Here is a 13,496-nt window from a genome sequence, read left to right as displayed (position 1 = left end):
CTTAGGGTTTTGCCTTGTCTTGACCCAAATATCAGAACAAGGTAGACTTTACGTCTGGCTTCTTTCACAGAGCATCACTTAGCAGAATCTGAGATTCAGCCATGTTCTTACATATACCAGCAGTCCATTCTTTTTTATTACTGGATAGTATCCCATGGTGTGGATGTAACACCTGAGCTGTTCAGCTCTTTTTGTGGGACAATTGAAAGTAAAGCAGCTGGAAACATTTGCATACAGGTTCCCTGGAGGTCTTCCTGCTCTATTTCACTTGGATAAACATCTAGGAGCGGGATGGGTAAATTGTACGGTAAGGCTATGTTGAATTTCATAAGCAACTGCCACACTGTTTTCCCATCAGCAGTGCATGAGACTTCCAGGTGCTCTGCCCCCCTTGCTGCCAGTCGGTATTACCACTTTCTGTATTGTTCTTGTTTTCAGTGTTAGCCATTCTAATAGGTGTGTAAAGGTGTCGCTGTGGTTTTGATTTACATTTCCTGATGACTCTAGTATTGAGCATCTTTTCATGTATTTATTTACCATCTATATATTTTTTGGGTAAAGTGTTTAAATATTTTGCTCATTTTGTTATTGGATGTCATTTACTTCTTAGTGAATTTTGAATAAAATTCTTTATATATTCTGAATAAAAAATTTTTAAATCTGATGTATGTTTTGCTAATATTTTCTACTGGTCTGTGGTATGACTTAAGTTTTTTAAGTTTTCTCTTGTTTTAAAATCAAATTTTCCCCTCTTACTTTCCGAAGCTACAAGGTGGTTTAATAAATTTAGGTGTCTGAGGGGAAAACGGCGTGGTCTGTCTGTAATTGTAGATGGGGTTTCCCGAGGGGATCAAAGCTCTCGATGACCAATGACTTCTGGTTTAAACCAAATAGCCTGGTTCTTTCAGGCGCTGATATTTTAGGAAGTTAAGCACGTGTGCACCTCTGACTCTCCTCCCCTGGGCTCCTCCTCCCTCCACAGAGAGACACTCTTCTCCTTTTAGCTCTCTCTCACTGGTGGCCAGAGCAACGCAGCCTCACCTGTGAGTCAGGGGCTGTCCTGTCAGCGAACAAAGCGGGCTAAGGGGAATGCACCCAGAGGTCTAAGAGAATGGGGAACTCTCTGCTGAGGGGAAACAGGTGAGTCCAGACCCCCTTGGAGGGACCAGAGGTGATGGGTCTGCTTTGGGCAGGGGATGGGGGTTAGGAATTGAGTAGGAACTGACATGGCTCCTATGTGCCTGACACCAAGCTTATTCCTCATAGAGTTGGCCTTCTCCCAAGAGTCACAGTGCGCAGCTGGTGGAGAACAGCTGAGAGGGGAGGACTTGATCACGGGAGGCCTGTGCAATGGCCCACCCGCCGCAAAATGGGACAACTTTCTGAGGCCCAGCAAGCGATGCTCTCCTGAGCCCTTCGTGTACCGCTAGAAGCTCAAAACCACCACTACCTTTTTAATCACGAAGTTTAAAATATAAAGCAAGCTTCCTGCCATTATGAGGTCCTGTCTGGCACACTTTCTGCAACAGATAAGCAGAGGTCATTGGAATTGGTAGAGAACTTGCCTTAACTTTTCTGGACCTCAGTGTCTTCATGGAGTAGTAATATTGATACATACCTTGGAGGGTTCTAGTGTGTGTGATGTTGGAGTAGTGCCTGATACAGTGTAGGGTTCAATTATTAGAAGATATTGGGGGTGTTTTGGACCATCATCTTTATTAACATCAAAGCAGCTGTTGTAAAAATTAGTATCACCTAGTACCGGGATCACCGTGGTACGAAGTGAGATGGTCTAGGGAAAATGAGCTAGCAGAGTGGAAGAGGGTGCCTATAGAATTATGCTTGATGTCCCTGGTCCCACCTCCTCAGTTCATGCTACTGGGAGCCAGAACACAAGACCCCAAATGCCACCTGCTGAAAGAAGGCCTTACAAGCTTGTGGACCAGCTCCTGTCCCTCCCTGAGTGTCAGTTAGTGCTGTCTGAGACTTCCTGTCCCACATCCTCACAGTCTTTTGTCAGTCTGCAACTAGCATTTTCCCATCAAATTATAAATCCCTATTTTTATTTCTAGATATGAGTTCTTCAAATGTAGAGACTATTTCTTATACTCACCTTTGAATTCCTGTTTCCTAGCATTGTTTATGGCATCTAGAAGGCACTCAATAAGTGTTGGACAAATGACTGGACACGCTTGACCTGTGGTGGTGCAGTGGATAAAGCGTCGACCTGGAAATGCTGAGGTCGCCAGTTCGAAACCCTGGGCTTGCCTGGTCAAGGCACATATGGGAGTTGATGCTTCCAGCTCCTCCCCCTGTCTCTCTCTGTCTCTCTCTCTCTCTGTCTCTCTCCTCTCTAAAATGAATAAATAAAATAAAATTAAAATAAAAAATTCATTTAAAAAAAAAAATGACTGGACCCATAAAGAATTAACTGTTGAGAAGAAAGATAAAACATAATACAGAGTTGATATGTCTGAGAAAGTCATGATTGACGTCACATTTGTAATTTTGTTTTTTAAAACTTTGGTGTGGGGGTAAAAAAATTTTACATTAATACATGTAAAAAATTGGAAAATACATAAAGTATAAAGAAAGAAATAAACTAGTAAATCACAGTTATAATTATTGATAATGTTAGGTGCATTATTTTATGTTAATGTGTTTTTTCAGGGATTTGTACTTCTTCATATGAGAGAGTAGTACTTTTAGCCTATTTTTGGCCTAGATTTTGGTCTACTTTGCTTTATTGGTAGTAAAATCTATTTGTACTTTGAAGAAGTTAGCCTTTATCATAAATGTAGCAAAAAATATTGTTCTAGTCTGTGTGTCTTATACCATCCAGACTTTTTATGTTTTTCTTATTATATTTTAAACACAATTGAATTAAATTTAGAATGCTTTTTTGTTTATACCAATTTGTACTTAAAAATTTTCCCCACCCCAAGATAAGACAAATTCATATTCTCCTTTCATATGGTTGTGTATTGCTCCAGATTTAGCCCCATAACTTCAATATATGGTGTCAGTTAAAAATATGTCTTCCAAATAGTTAATAAGTGGGTCTAGCATCTTCATCCTCATGCTGACTTAAAATGTCTCCCTTAATAGAGTCACAAGTCTTATATTTACTTGGACCTGATTTCCAAATGATTTTAGTTATTATCCAATCAGCACACCCCCACCATGTCTTTCCAGATCAAATTTTTACAAAAGCCAGGAAAATTTCCCTTGGTTTTGGGTAGAATGACACCTACCCCTTCATGAGAGGAGCTCAGAATCTTAGAGGTAGGAATATGCTAAAAGGAAAGCCACTTTTTCTCATTTACTGGATGGGAGTCTTCAGACAAGTTGTCTAATTTTTTGGCTTCAAGTTTCTTCATTGGTAAAAAAAATAGAATCATAATAACATCATAAATTTATTCTGGGATTAAATGTAATATATTATAGAAAGAGTATGTTATGTAAATTATATACATTTCATTAGTAGACATATAGTGTATATAGTATAATAAGTAGTATACTATGTATACTACATATATGTATATATGCATATATGTCTATATGTATAAAGCATACAGTAAGTAGTGACTAATTGTTAGTTTGTGTGTGTGTGTGTGTGTGTGTGTGTGTGTACTTTTCCAAAGTGAGAAGCAAGGGCGGCAGACTGACCCCTGCATGCACCCATCCGGGATCCACCTGGCATGCCCATCAGGGGGCGATGCTCAGCCCATCTGGGCCATTGCTCTGCTGCAACCAGAGCCATTCTAACGCCTGAGTTGGAGGCCATGGAGCCATTCTCAGCACCTGGGCCAACTTTGCTCCACGGAGCTTTGGCTTCAGGGTGGGCCAGGGGAGATAGAGAGAAAGGAGAGGGGGAAGGGTGGAGAAGCAGATGAGCACTTCTCCTGTGTGTCCTGGTCAGGAATCGAACCCGGGACTTCCACACGCCAAGCCAACACTTTACCACTGAGCCAACTGGCCAGGGCCAGTTTTATTTTATTTATAACCCCAACTCCCAACAAATGAAAAGTTGGTTATGCAGAAACCTAACCCAAATAATAAAACAATTTATTTATTTATTTAAAGCTTTCTTCCTCTTACATCCCGTGTTCTCTGTGTTGGTGCTCTCTGTGAAAGATGGAGATCTCCATGAGACCAAGCCAGTACCCTTCTCCTTTCCTGTGTAGAGTCCCTGAAACTGCGCCAAGCAGATAGGTCTGTCTAGACACTGATATTCTCAGGGTCATCATGGGGATTCCTGGACATTTGGGGAAAAAATGATTTCAGATTGTTTTTGCATTGAAAACATAGGCAGCCATTTCTATGGCAATGGAAAAAAACATTAGATCACAGATTGTGGTATATTCTTTAGGAAGGCATATTAAAAGATGTGAGGGCAACAAGGGGAAGCCACAGTGATCTGGGGTTCTGACACACATAGCAGAACTAAGGAAAGCAGGAAAAATCATAAAGAGAAGTGGGAATCTTGGAAACATCTCATTCCTGGTCTGTTGAGTTTTAGGTGGCAGCAGAACACTCAGGAGCTACCCTGGAATCTGAGAGATCAGAACCTCAAGCCAGGAACACCCAGGTGAGAGCAATCCCATTGAGCCTCTCCTAGCCTTTGCCCAGGAAGAGTGAAGTCAGTCAGGCCCTGGACATCACAGACCCCACCACAGAGGGCCCTGTTTAGACTCAGCAGCAGTTGTAATGATAGTAAATGAGGAGACAAGACAGAAGACAAAATCATTTTGAACTTTTGGACAAGAGATGTGCCATTTTGCTGGAAGCTTAGTGTAACCTGTAACAACTAGAAATGGGACTCCAATGTTCTGTTGTCTCTTTGCTTGTCTATCTCAAGTACCTTTGTGTTCAAATTCCATCCTGGCCTTTTCATTTTAAGCTCTAAGGGGTTTTACTTCTGAAGTGACAATATCCCCCACATCACTGCAATTGTTGGGAAATTTGTGGAGAAAAACACTTGTGATTACCTTAATGCTGTTAAACCAAGACTTCCTCACCAATCCATCCTAACAGGGCCTTCTGAATGCCGGGGATCACTAAAATATGAAAGCAGAGCCCCAGGTTCCAAGAATCCCAAAGGGTGGCAAAGCCAGCTGTTCTGTGGCCCGTAGACTTGCATGTACTTTCTCCATGGTTTCAAGGAAAGGTTTTAGAAGAACATCAATTAAGAAGCAACCACTGAGCCAAATCCTGGTTTAGGAGCTAGGGACCCAGAGACTACCCCAAAGAATGTGCGTTTCTTCACCGCAAGCTAACGAGGTATCAATGAGCACATGTTAATGCATATACTCCAGAAGATAAAACAGGCCAGAAGGACCATGGGCATTCTAACAAGGGAGAGATTGGGGAGACTGGGAGCCAGGCAAGCTTTGTGCAAGAGACAGAATTGCTGGTCCTTAGCCTGGTTGTCAGAGATTCGTCTGGCTTCTTTCACAAAGATTATCTGAACCCACCCCAAACCCAAACATCCTATTTGAAATGCAAGAATATATTGCAGAAAATTTGAGTGGGGTTTAAAAATAGCTTTAGCCCATATTTGACTTTATTTGACTTTCAGAAGGTAAGCAGTATAAGTGTCCTCATTTTATATTTTAAGAAACTGTGGCTTATGATGTACAAAGATATTGATCCAGTAACTCAAAATTGATTGTCTCCTTTCCCTCACTCCTATATCTCTTCAGAGAACCTGATTTCTTAGCATTGGTGTGATTTGATGGTTTTCTTCTGCTGTTTCTTTAGTCACAGAAACAGGACATATAAACAAATGGCTAAAAGAACCTTATATAAAGCCTGAAGAGGAGGAAGAACTACAGCAACATTTCTCAGACCCAAAGGCTCTGATGGTACATTGACCCTAGAGGCCGTCAGAACTGTCAGTCACCCTGGCACCCCTCGCCAAAGTCATGCAAGAGCAGCCTTGCCTCCACTGCCCTTTCTGAAGAAACTCCCCGGGAAAGCTCACAGGGAAAGATGTTTTGAGGTGGTGTTTCCAAATGTTTTTACATAGTGTTATTGGAACATACAATACTTTATAAAGGGCGTTTACATTCAACTATGTAGGATTTGACCACACCTCATTTTCAGAAAGAGGCCCAGAAGGGTACCTTAGACTTCAGCCTAGATATCCAACTGCAGGGAGATTCTGAGCCTTTCCTCCGTAAAGAGTACACAGCCCTGTTTATCTCGCTATGCCTCGGGGCCAAGGGAGCAGATTGATGATCTTCTGGATCAGTTAGAGCTGCTCTGTTCTTAGCTACTATTCATTTATCAAATATTTACCTAAAATACAGCTGCTATGTGCCAGACACCATGGCATATGTTGGTGATGCAGACCATACTAAACAGATAAATATGGCCCCCAACCTTGTGATGCTCACGGTCAGGTGTGGGACACAGGCAAGGGAGCAGGCAGTTGTAATGTGGTGGGTGTAGGAGAACCCAACCTTGTGACGCTCACGGTCAGGGGTGGGACACAGACAAGGGAGCAGGCAGTTGTAACGTGGTGGGTGCAGGAGAACCCAACCTGTGACGCTCACGGTCAGGGGTGGGACACAGACAAGGGAGCAGGCAGTTGTAACGTGGTGGGTGCAGGAGAACCCAACCTGTGATGCTCACGGTCAGGGGTGGGACACAGACAAGGGAGCAGGCAGTTGTAACGTGGTGGGTGCAGGAGAACCCAACCTTGTGACGCTCACGGTCAGGGGTGGGACACGGACAAGGGAGCAGGCAGGTGTAACGTGGTGGGTGTAGGAGAAATCCAGAGTGCAGTCGAATCCTGTGCAAATACTGCCTAACCTGTATTTGGAAGAATTTTCTAAAATGTTACACTCTTATGCCTTGATTTCCTGGAGATAACTCTTGTGTCCTTCATCACAAGGGGCCAAGTAAATCCCTGGGATGGAGGGATTTACTTGGCCCCCTCCCTTTCTCAGAGAATACAGCAGATTAGGAATTGATAGTGTCACCTTCATATTTCCAAGCCAGTTAACGTCCTGGAAGGACGAAGACATTCTAGCGTGACAGATGAGTCCAAGTCACCTAGAATGAATACTCTGATGGAGGGGAAAGAAAAGACTTCTCATGGCAATGGCAAAGGGGAGAGAGTCAGCCTAACCAAGCTGCCGAAACCTACCTGGTGATCTGTGTTCTTTCTCAGCTGTTTTAGATGCTGGGACTGCCACAATGCCGAAGGGTGTTTCTGCCTTCCGCGGTGAGTGGAGTATTGCTTTCAGGAGTTATTTCCTTAAGTGTGGTTTCAGAGTGGTATTTGCTCTAAGTTATCTGGGCACTCCCTGCTGCCTGTGGCCACAACAGAAACCTGCCGCTAGCCCCGACAGTCGTCTGGGAGGCAGTCAGGGAAGCGATGCCTCAAGTTTGCCGAAAAACAGGAACCATAGTCTCACGGGTGCTATGTGCACCTCCAACGGGAAAGCCTCAGGAGCAGGGATGAAACTGGCTATCAGTGCAGAGGAAGACCCCTTACTCTACTGCAACACCCAGACTCTCCATGCACATAAGCACACCTTTCTGACCCTTGCACAGGAAATTTGTAACTAGGGTGATCGTATAATTTATCAAAATTGGGAAACCTTTGAGAGTGAAAGGGATGTAAAAGTAGCTAAGAGTCACTGAGTGATTGGTAATGACATTAACTAAACTATCATAGCAAACCAAGACATACGGTCGTTCTCCTTAGAGCAGGTGTTCTTGACTCCTGAGATGATAACGAGCTTCTGTTACATATATATATATATTGTGTTTTTCTCAGGCGGTCAACTATATAGTGTAATTACCTCTGGGACATATAATCATAAGAAGCATATGGGACGCATCTGTTTGCTTGTGTGTTTGGAGATCAGAGATTGGGGTTAGGCTTGGGATTGGAAATAACCCTGGCTCCTTAACTCACATCATATGAAAGAAATTATGTAATATTTTGTCAGAAAAAAATCTCCAAAAATGTTACGTATAACATCACCATAATTCTTCATCTGTAACTCAATTTCATGTCAGTCTTAGAAAAGGGAGAAGAGAGAAGAAGGGAGACTTCACTCATTTGAGGAATCCAATGAACAATGAGATCTGAGGAACAGAACCGAGGCAGAGGCGGGATCAAAGGGACCAGAGGGAAAGCAGTCAGAGGGAAAGGGGATGAGAGGATGGATCAGAGACGTGAAAGAGATGAATGAAATTATATATATTTTATACATAACACAGCATTATAGAGAGCAGGACAGCAAATCCTGGAGGGCATTTGGGGGAGGTGGGGGAGGGATGTTGAGGGGAATATGGGGGTGGGGAGATATATTCAGTGGGCACTTGAATCTATGTAAACACAATAAATTAAAATCAATAAAGTATAAAAAAAGAAGTAGATTCTGGTTGGTCTCTTTTACTTTTGCTTTTTTTCTATCTTATTTCTCTATGTTAAAGGAGCTGTTATAAAAGGCTTATAACTCTAACAAATGAAAAAGTGAAAAATAAGCTTTTATAGGGAATATCATTTTGAATACAGAAACAACCAATTTACTTCCCTTTTCTTTTACAGGAATAAAACACACATTTTTAAAGCCAGGCAAGATTTCCCCCCAAAAGGTAAGTTATTGCTTTCACATCATTTTCACTTTTGATAGACTGACATGTCCAAACTGCCCCTTCTCTTTGTTCCCAGAGTTCCTTGGACATATTTCTGTATAAAACACACACATTTTGCTGCTTTTTGCCTGATTGCATGTCTCCCATTCCCCCTTAGACTGTGAGCTCACTGAACCAGGGATAGGCTTATTGGTCGCTATGTCCTTCCATGAGTCCCTGAGGTTGGCCTAAGCAGTTAATTGGGACCAGTAAACGCGGAAGGTGGAGGCCTGAGGCACTCAGAAGGAGCAGCAAGAAGGCTGGCTTGGGCAGAGAACACAGAGGAGGGGCAGGGCCTGGTGGTCAAGTTTAGGAATGGGGCTTATGTCTTGAGACATTGCAGAAGGTACTGAAGAGCTTTGTACAAAGGGCAGGTACACTCCCATCTGCATTGAAGACATCACCCAGGCTGCTGTGCGGAGAATAAATAGTGGTGGCGAGTGGCGAAAGCAGGTGGTAGAAGGCCACTCGGGGGCTAACACAATGAATGGTCTCTGGAGACAGAACAGGGCTGAAGTCAGGGAGAGAGAAGAATCTGAGAAGGTGGTGACTGGTATCACCAATGAAAAAGAGAATAAGAAAGTATAGGCCTGCAGACAAGCCACTGCCTTTGCCCTCCAAGATTTAAGAGGACAGCCTAGTTCATTCACTCTGGATCTTAGAAATTAACCCTACAAGGTGTGTGAATGAAAAATACAGCCCTTCCACCTCTGGCCATTTCAGCCGGGGGTACTATAGTTCCTAGGAAATCCTAATATGCATCAGAACAAAATATGGTAGAAAGAAGACCTCATCTGCTGAAGCTCACAACCCTTTGTCTATGGTGATGATCAGAGGAGTCCTAGGTGGCCATGGGGCTCTACGGAGATGTGAGCATCTGGGGTGTCAGTCTGCAGGAAAGGAAATCCACACACGGAGGATCAGGTGGCTCACATGCGCTCACCCACCTCCTGTACAAGGTGCAATCATGAGACTTCCTGTGAAAGCTCTGATTCCCTGATTGAGCTGGTGTGTTTGTAAGGGAGTAGAAAGTGTATTGCGTGCCTCTTTGTTGAATGGCCAGAGCCCATGGCTTTTAAGTAAACTAATCTTTTAAGAAAAATTGGCCTGCTTGTGTTTGTATCTGCCAGCAGGTTCAGGAGTGGGAATGCTCAACTTAAGAGTTTCCTCCCCTGCAAAACTTTCCGTGAGCACCAGCCCCCCACACTACCACTCCCCCCTGTGAGCTACAGTAAAAAACTACAACCCTCCCCTGCACCATGGCTCTTTCTTAGGCCCTTGTCTGCCTCCTGTGCTAGCCTGCAGCCCCTTAAGTACAGGAACTGTTTCTGATTCTTTGTCTCATCAACACCAGAGCAGGTATGCAATGAATTTTGTGTAAGGAAGGAGAGAGGAGGGAAGTGTTAGATCCTAACTGAAAACCCACTGAATATGTCACCCTCCACCCAGTCTCTCGGCTGGAGCACAGCTCTGGATGTGTCTTGTTTGGATGGCCGTGCCATTCCCCAAGGACGTGCTGTAGGTCAGGGCAGCCTGATAAGAGCTGTTCCTTGGCTCTCTGGTTGCTTGTATCCCAGTCCCCCATCAATCTCCCCATGAGCTGTTATTCATTGAGTGTATTTTCTTTCTCCAGGTGGAGGAACATCATCTGCTACCAGCCAGGTAACGTGAACATCTCTAAGCCTTTTTACTGAGTTAGTGGTAGAAATGTAGACACCCAGACGGCAGAAGTTGGCCTGCAAGACCTCTTCTGACTCTACCATGAAAGAATAGGTGCTCATGCTCATAAGCCCAGGGACATATGCATGCCTGGTGGCAGAAGCAGCAGCGACCTTAGTTGTACTATTTATTGAAGAAACTAATATTGATATTTATTGAGCACTTCATTTTTGCCAGGCAGTGTGCTGAGCACTTTGTGTGCACCGTCTCTCATAACTCTCACAACAACCCTTAAGGATTGGTAGATTGTTGCTATTATTTTCTCCATTTTACAGGGGAGAAAACTGAGAGATTAAGTAAAATTCCCCAAAGCCAGACAGTTTTCAAGATGGCAGAAGCCTGATTCAGAACCACGCCTCACTCCCAAATCCATGCTCTTTTCCTGTGTGCTTTGCTGCTTTGCTTTTAATCTTCTGAAGTTTCACTGAATGAGACCTTCTCTTGCATTGTTTTCCTTTATATTGATGCAGATAGCTCTAGAATGGGTGGCTAAATATCACCCACCCAGTCATATGCAGGAATTATCACAGTGTTATCTTTTAAGAGAATGGACTTTCTGAGAATTACATGGAATGGTCAGAGGTCACTCTGGAACCCAGGGCAGAGAGCATGTGCCTGCGTGGGCTGAAAACTCTAGGCAGCAGGAGCCCTCTGGCTGCCTGAGCTAGGTGTTGGGGTAGGGGCAGCCATTTAGGAAAAAGGCCAAGGGATGGAGGGGACGTGGTCTGTGGAAGACAGACTTTGCCCATGGTCGAGTTTATGTTGTGACTAAAGTGCAAAGAGAACGACAAGGGGCCAAGTCTTGATGATGGTCTCCTTTGACCAGCAGGAGAATGCTAACCAGAGCTCCGCAGAGCAGCTGTGCTACGCCCTCGTCAATCACAGCGTCCTTGGGAGAAGGCCATCAGGGAACTCTACTGAGGAGCTCTATGAGAATGTTGCCCCCCAGGCTGAGAGGCCCAGAGAGCCATTGGGAGGAAGCGAGGCTGAGTACTCACTTCTCCATGTGCATTCCACCCCTCAGCATCCACCTTCCCCGGAAGATCACTATGAACTTCTCATGCCCAGTAGAATCTCCTCTCACACCCTGCAACAGCCCTGTCCACTTATACCCTCTTCTGAGGCTCAGTTTTCCCATTTATAACAGAACAATTGGACCAATGTGTGTTTCACACCAGCAAATAAAAGCTGGGGGTAGAGGAAGTCTCTGCTTCTCTCATCACACACAGACACAGACACACACACACACACCAGCCCTTTTTTACAGGGGTCTCAGTAGAACATGGTTTACAAACCACAGGGCTTCTTAGATACTTCTCAATAGTCAATACCCCAAAATCAACCAACTATCCTAAACACCACTCATTGAGAAGGGAGCGGCCATATTTGGTTCTGAGTAGCTTTGGAAGTGGGCTGCTGTGCTCAGGGGCAGGAGCGGCTCCCTGGCTCCCCACACTATGCAGATCACAAAGAGCTCTGCTCTTCTGTCTAGGCTCATAAAATGTCTACACAGTTATCTCTGAAGTCACAAGGAATCCTTACCCATCATAGTAAGTGTACCCAAGGAGGAGTCAGCTCACTCCACATGTGTTTGTGGGCCCAACTCATCACTCATAGCCTTCCGGGTGGGCACCTGTGTGTTCCTCCCACTCCAGGCCCCTAAGTGGTGTCCCTTGCATAGTGTGCTGTGACTTTCTGGCCCTGGTGGTTTGGTCGGTTACATGGGTTGAATCAGTAAGTCCCAAGCCAAAATTTTATGTACTTTTTATATAACTTTAGCCTATATATATTTCTTAGCTTTGCATTTAAATCTTAGTAAGAAAATCATAGCATCAGTTGATGTTAGAGTAGGATGATCTTTGGAGATCATCTAATCCCACTATCATTTTTGTACCCATTAGCCCAATGTAACATTGCAAGTTAGTGACAGAACTTTATCTGGAGCCTGATTTCCTGGCTTCTAGTTCAGTGTTCTCAATGTACTACATAGATGAGGCTCTACTCTATGCTACATGTCTGTATTAAATACTATGTCATGTATAAAATATGAATTAAGTGTCCAGTGGGAAAAATAACAAAAATACCTACTCCTTCTATAATGAGTTCTTCTATATATGCTCTAATTATTTATTTTCCCTCAGTTTTTCTTCAGTGTTTCTATAATTATGTATATTCCTTAAAACAGTGGTCATCAAATTATGACCCATGGTCATAATTTGGTCGACTGCCTGTTTTGTAGATAAAATATTATTGGAACAACACAACCATTTGTTTATATAATGTTAAATAGTTGTGATACATACTGTTGGTCCTGGGGAAGAAAAATAAAAAATATTTATTTTTAGCCCTTAAAAAAAAGTTTATAGACCTCTTCCCTAAACAAGCAAAATTGAGATAAATTAAACAGAAATGTGCTTGGGTATTTATTGATGTAATTCATAAAAGCTGATACCAATAAAGTGGTATAGAAATATTAAACCACAAATTAGATGAGTGAGCCCAATAACAATGAATAAATTAGACTGTTTCTATATTCACATGTGTTCTCAACTTCCTGTTTTTAACTCATAGCCATTGTCTTAATTTTAGGGATTTTAAAGTAAGAAGAAATTTGTTAAGACAGGCAGTAAACGTATTATGTGTTTAATTATTGTTTTATTTTCCAAACTCACCAAAGTTAAATAATCTTGTTACTTAAAATGCTCTAAGTGTGCCTGACCAGGCAGTGGTGCAGTGGATAGAGCATCGGACTGGGATGTGGAGGACCCAGGTTCGAGACCCTGGGGGTCGCCAGCTTGAGCACAGGCTTATCTGGTTTGAGCAAAGCTCACCAGCTTGGACCCTCACTGGCTTAAGCAAGGGGTTATTTGGTCTGCTGAAGGCCCACGGTCAAGGCACATATGAGAAAGCAATCAATGAACAACCAAGATGTCGCAATGAAAAACTGATGATTAATGTTTCTCATCTGTCTTTGTCCCTGTCTGTCTGTCCCTATCTATCCCTCTCTCTGACTCTCTCTCTCTGTCTCTGTAAAAAAAAAAAAAAAAAAAAAATGCTCTAAGTGTCCAGTTAGGATGAATCCAGTGGCTTGAGGTTGGATGTGACAACACAGGTTCGCT

The 13,496-nt window shown here is 43.3% G+C and overlaps 1 protein-coding gene across 1 annotated transcript; it reads left to right on the top strand.

The window, feature by feature from the left end:
* Positions 1-1,004: 1,004 nt before the first annotated feature.
* Positions 1,005-12,882, top strand: GCSAM (germinal center associated signaling and motility). The gene is made up of 6 exons (XM_066241156.1): positions 1,005-1,140; positions 4,523-4,591; positions 7,181-7,234; positions 8,573-8,619; positions 10,292-10,320; positions 11,207-12,882. The coding sequence occupies exons 1-6, from the start codon at positions 1,112-1,114 to the stop codon at positions 11,519-11,521; spliced, it is 543 nt and encodes a 180-aa protein (XP_066097253.1). The 5' UTR covers positions 1,005-1,111; the 3' UTR covers positions 11,522-12,882.
* Positions 12,883-13,496: the final 614 nt, after the last annotated feature.

This window comes from Saccopteryx bilineata, chromosome 8 (assembly GCF_036850765.1).
Source record: "Saccopteryx bilineata isolate mSacBil1 chromosome 8, mSacBil1_pri_phased_curated, whole genome shotgun sequence".
NCBI classification, from domain to species: domain Eukaryota; kingdom Metazoa; phylum Chordata; class Mammalia; order Chiroptera; family Emballonuridae; genus Saccopteryx; species Saccopteryx bilineata.
Note: the sequence above shows the minus strand (reverse complement) of the source record. Positions and strands in the feature narration are given on the sequence as shown.

Coding starts and splice junctions, on each gene's coding strand:
- GCSAM (XM_066241156.1), top strand. CDS start 1,112: ATGGGGAACTCTCTGCTGAGGGGAAACAG. Junction 7,235..8,572: donor GGGTGTTTCTGCCTTCCGCG/GTGAGTGGAGTA, acceptor TTTCTTTTACAG/GAATAAAACACACATTTTTA. Junction 8,620..10,291: donor GCAAGATTTCCCCCCAAAAG/GTAAGTTATTGC, acceptor TTCTTTCTCCAG/GTGGAGGAACATCATCTGCT.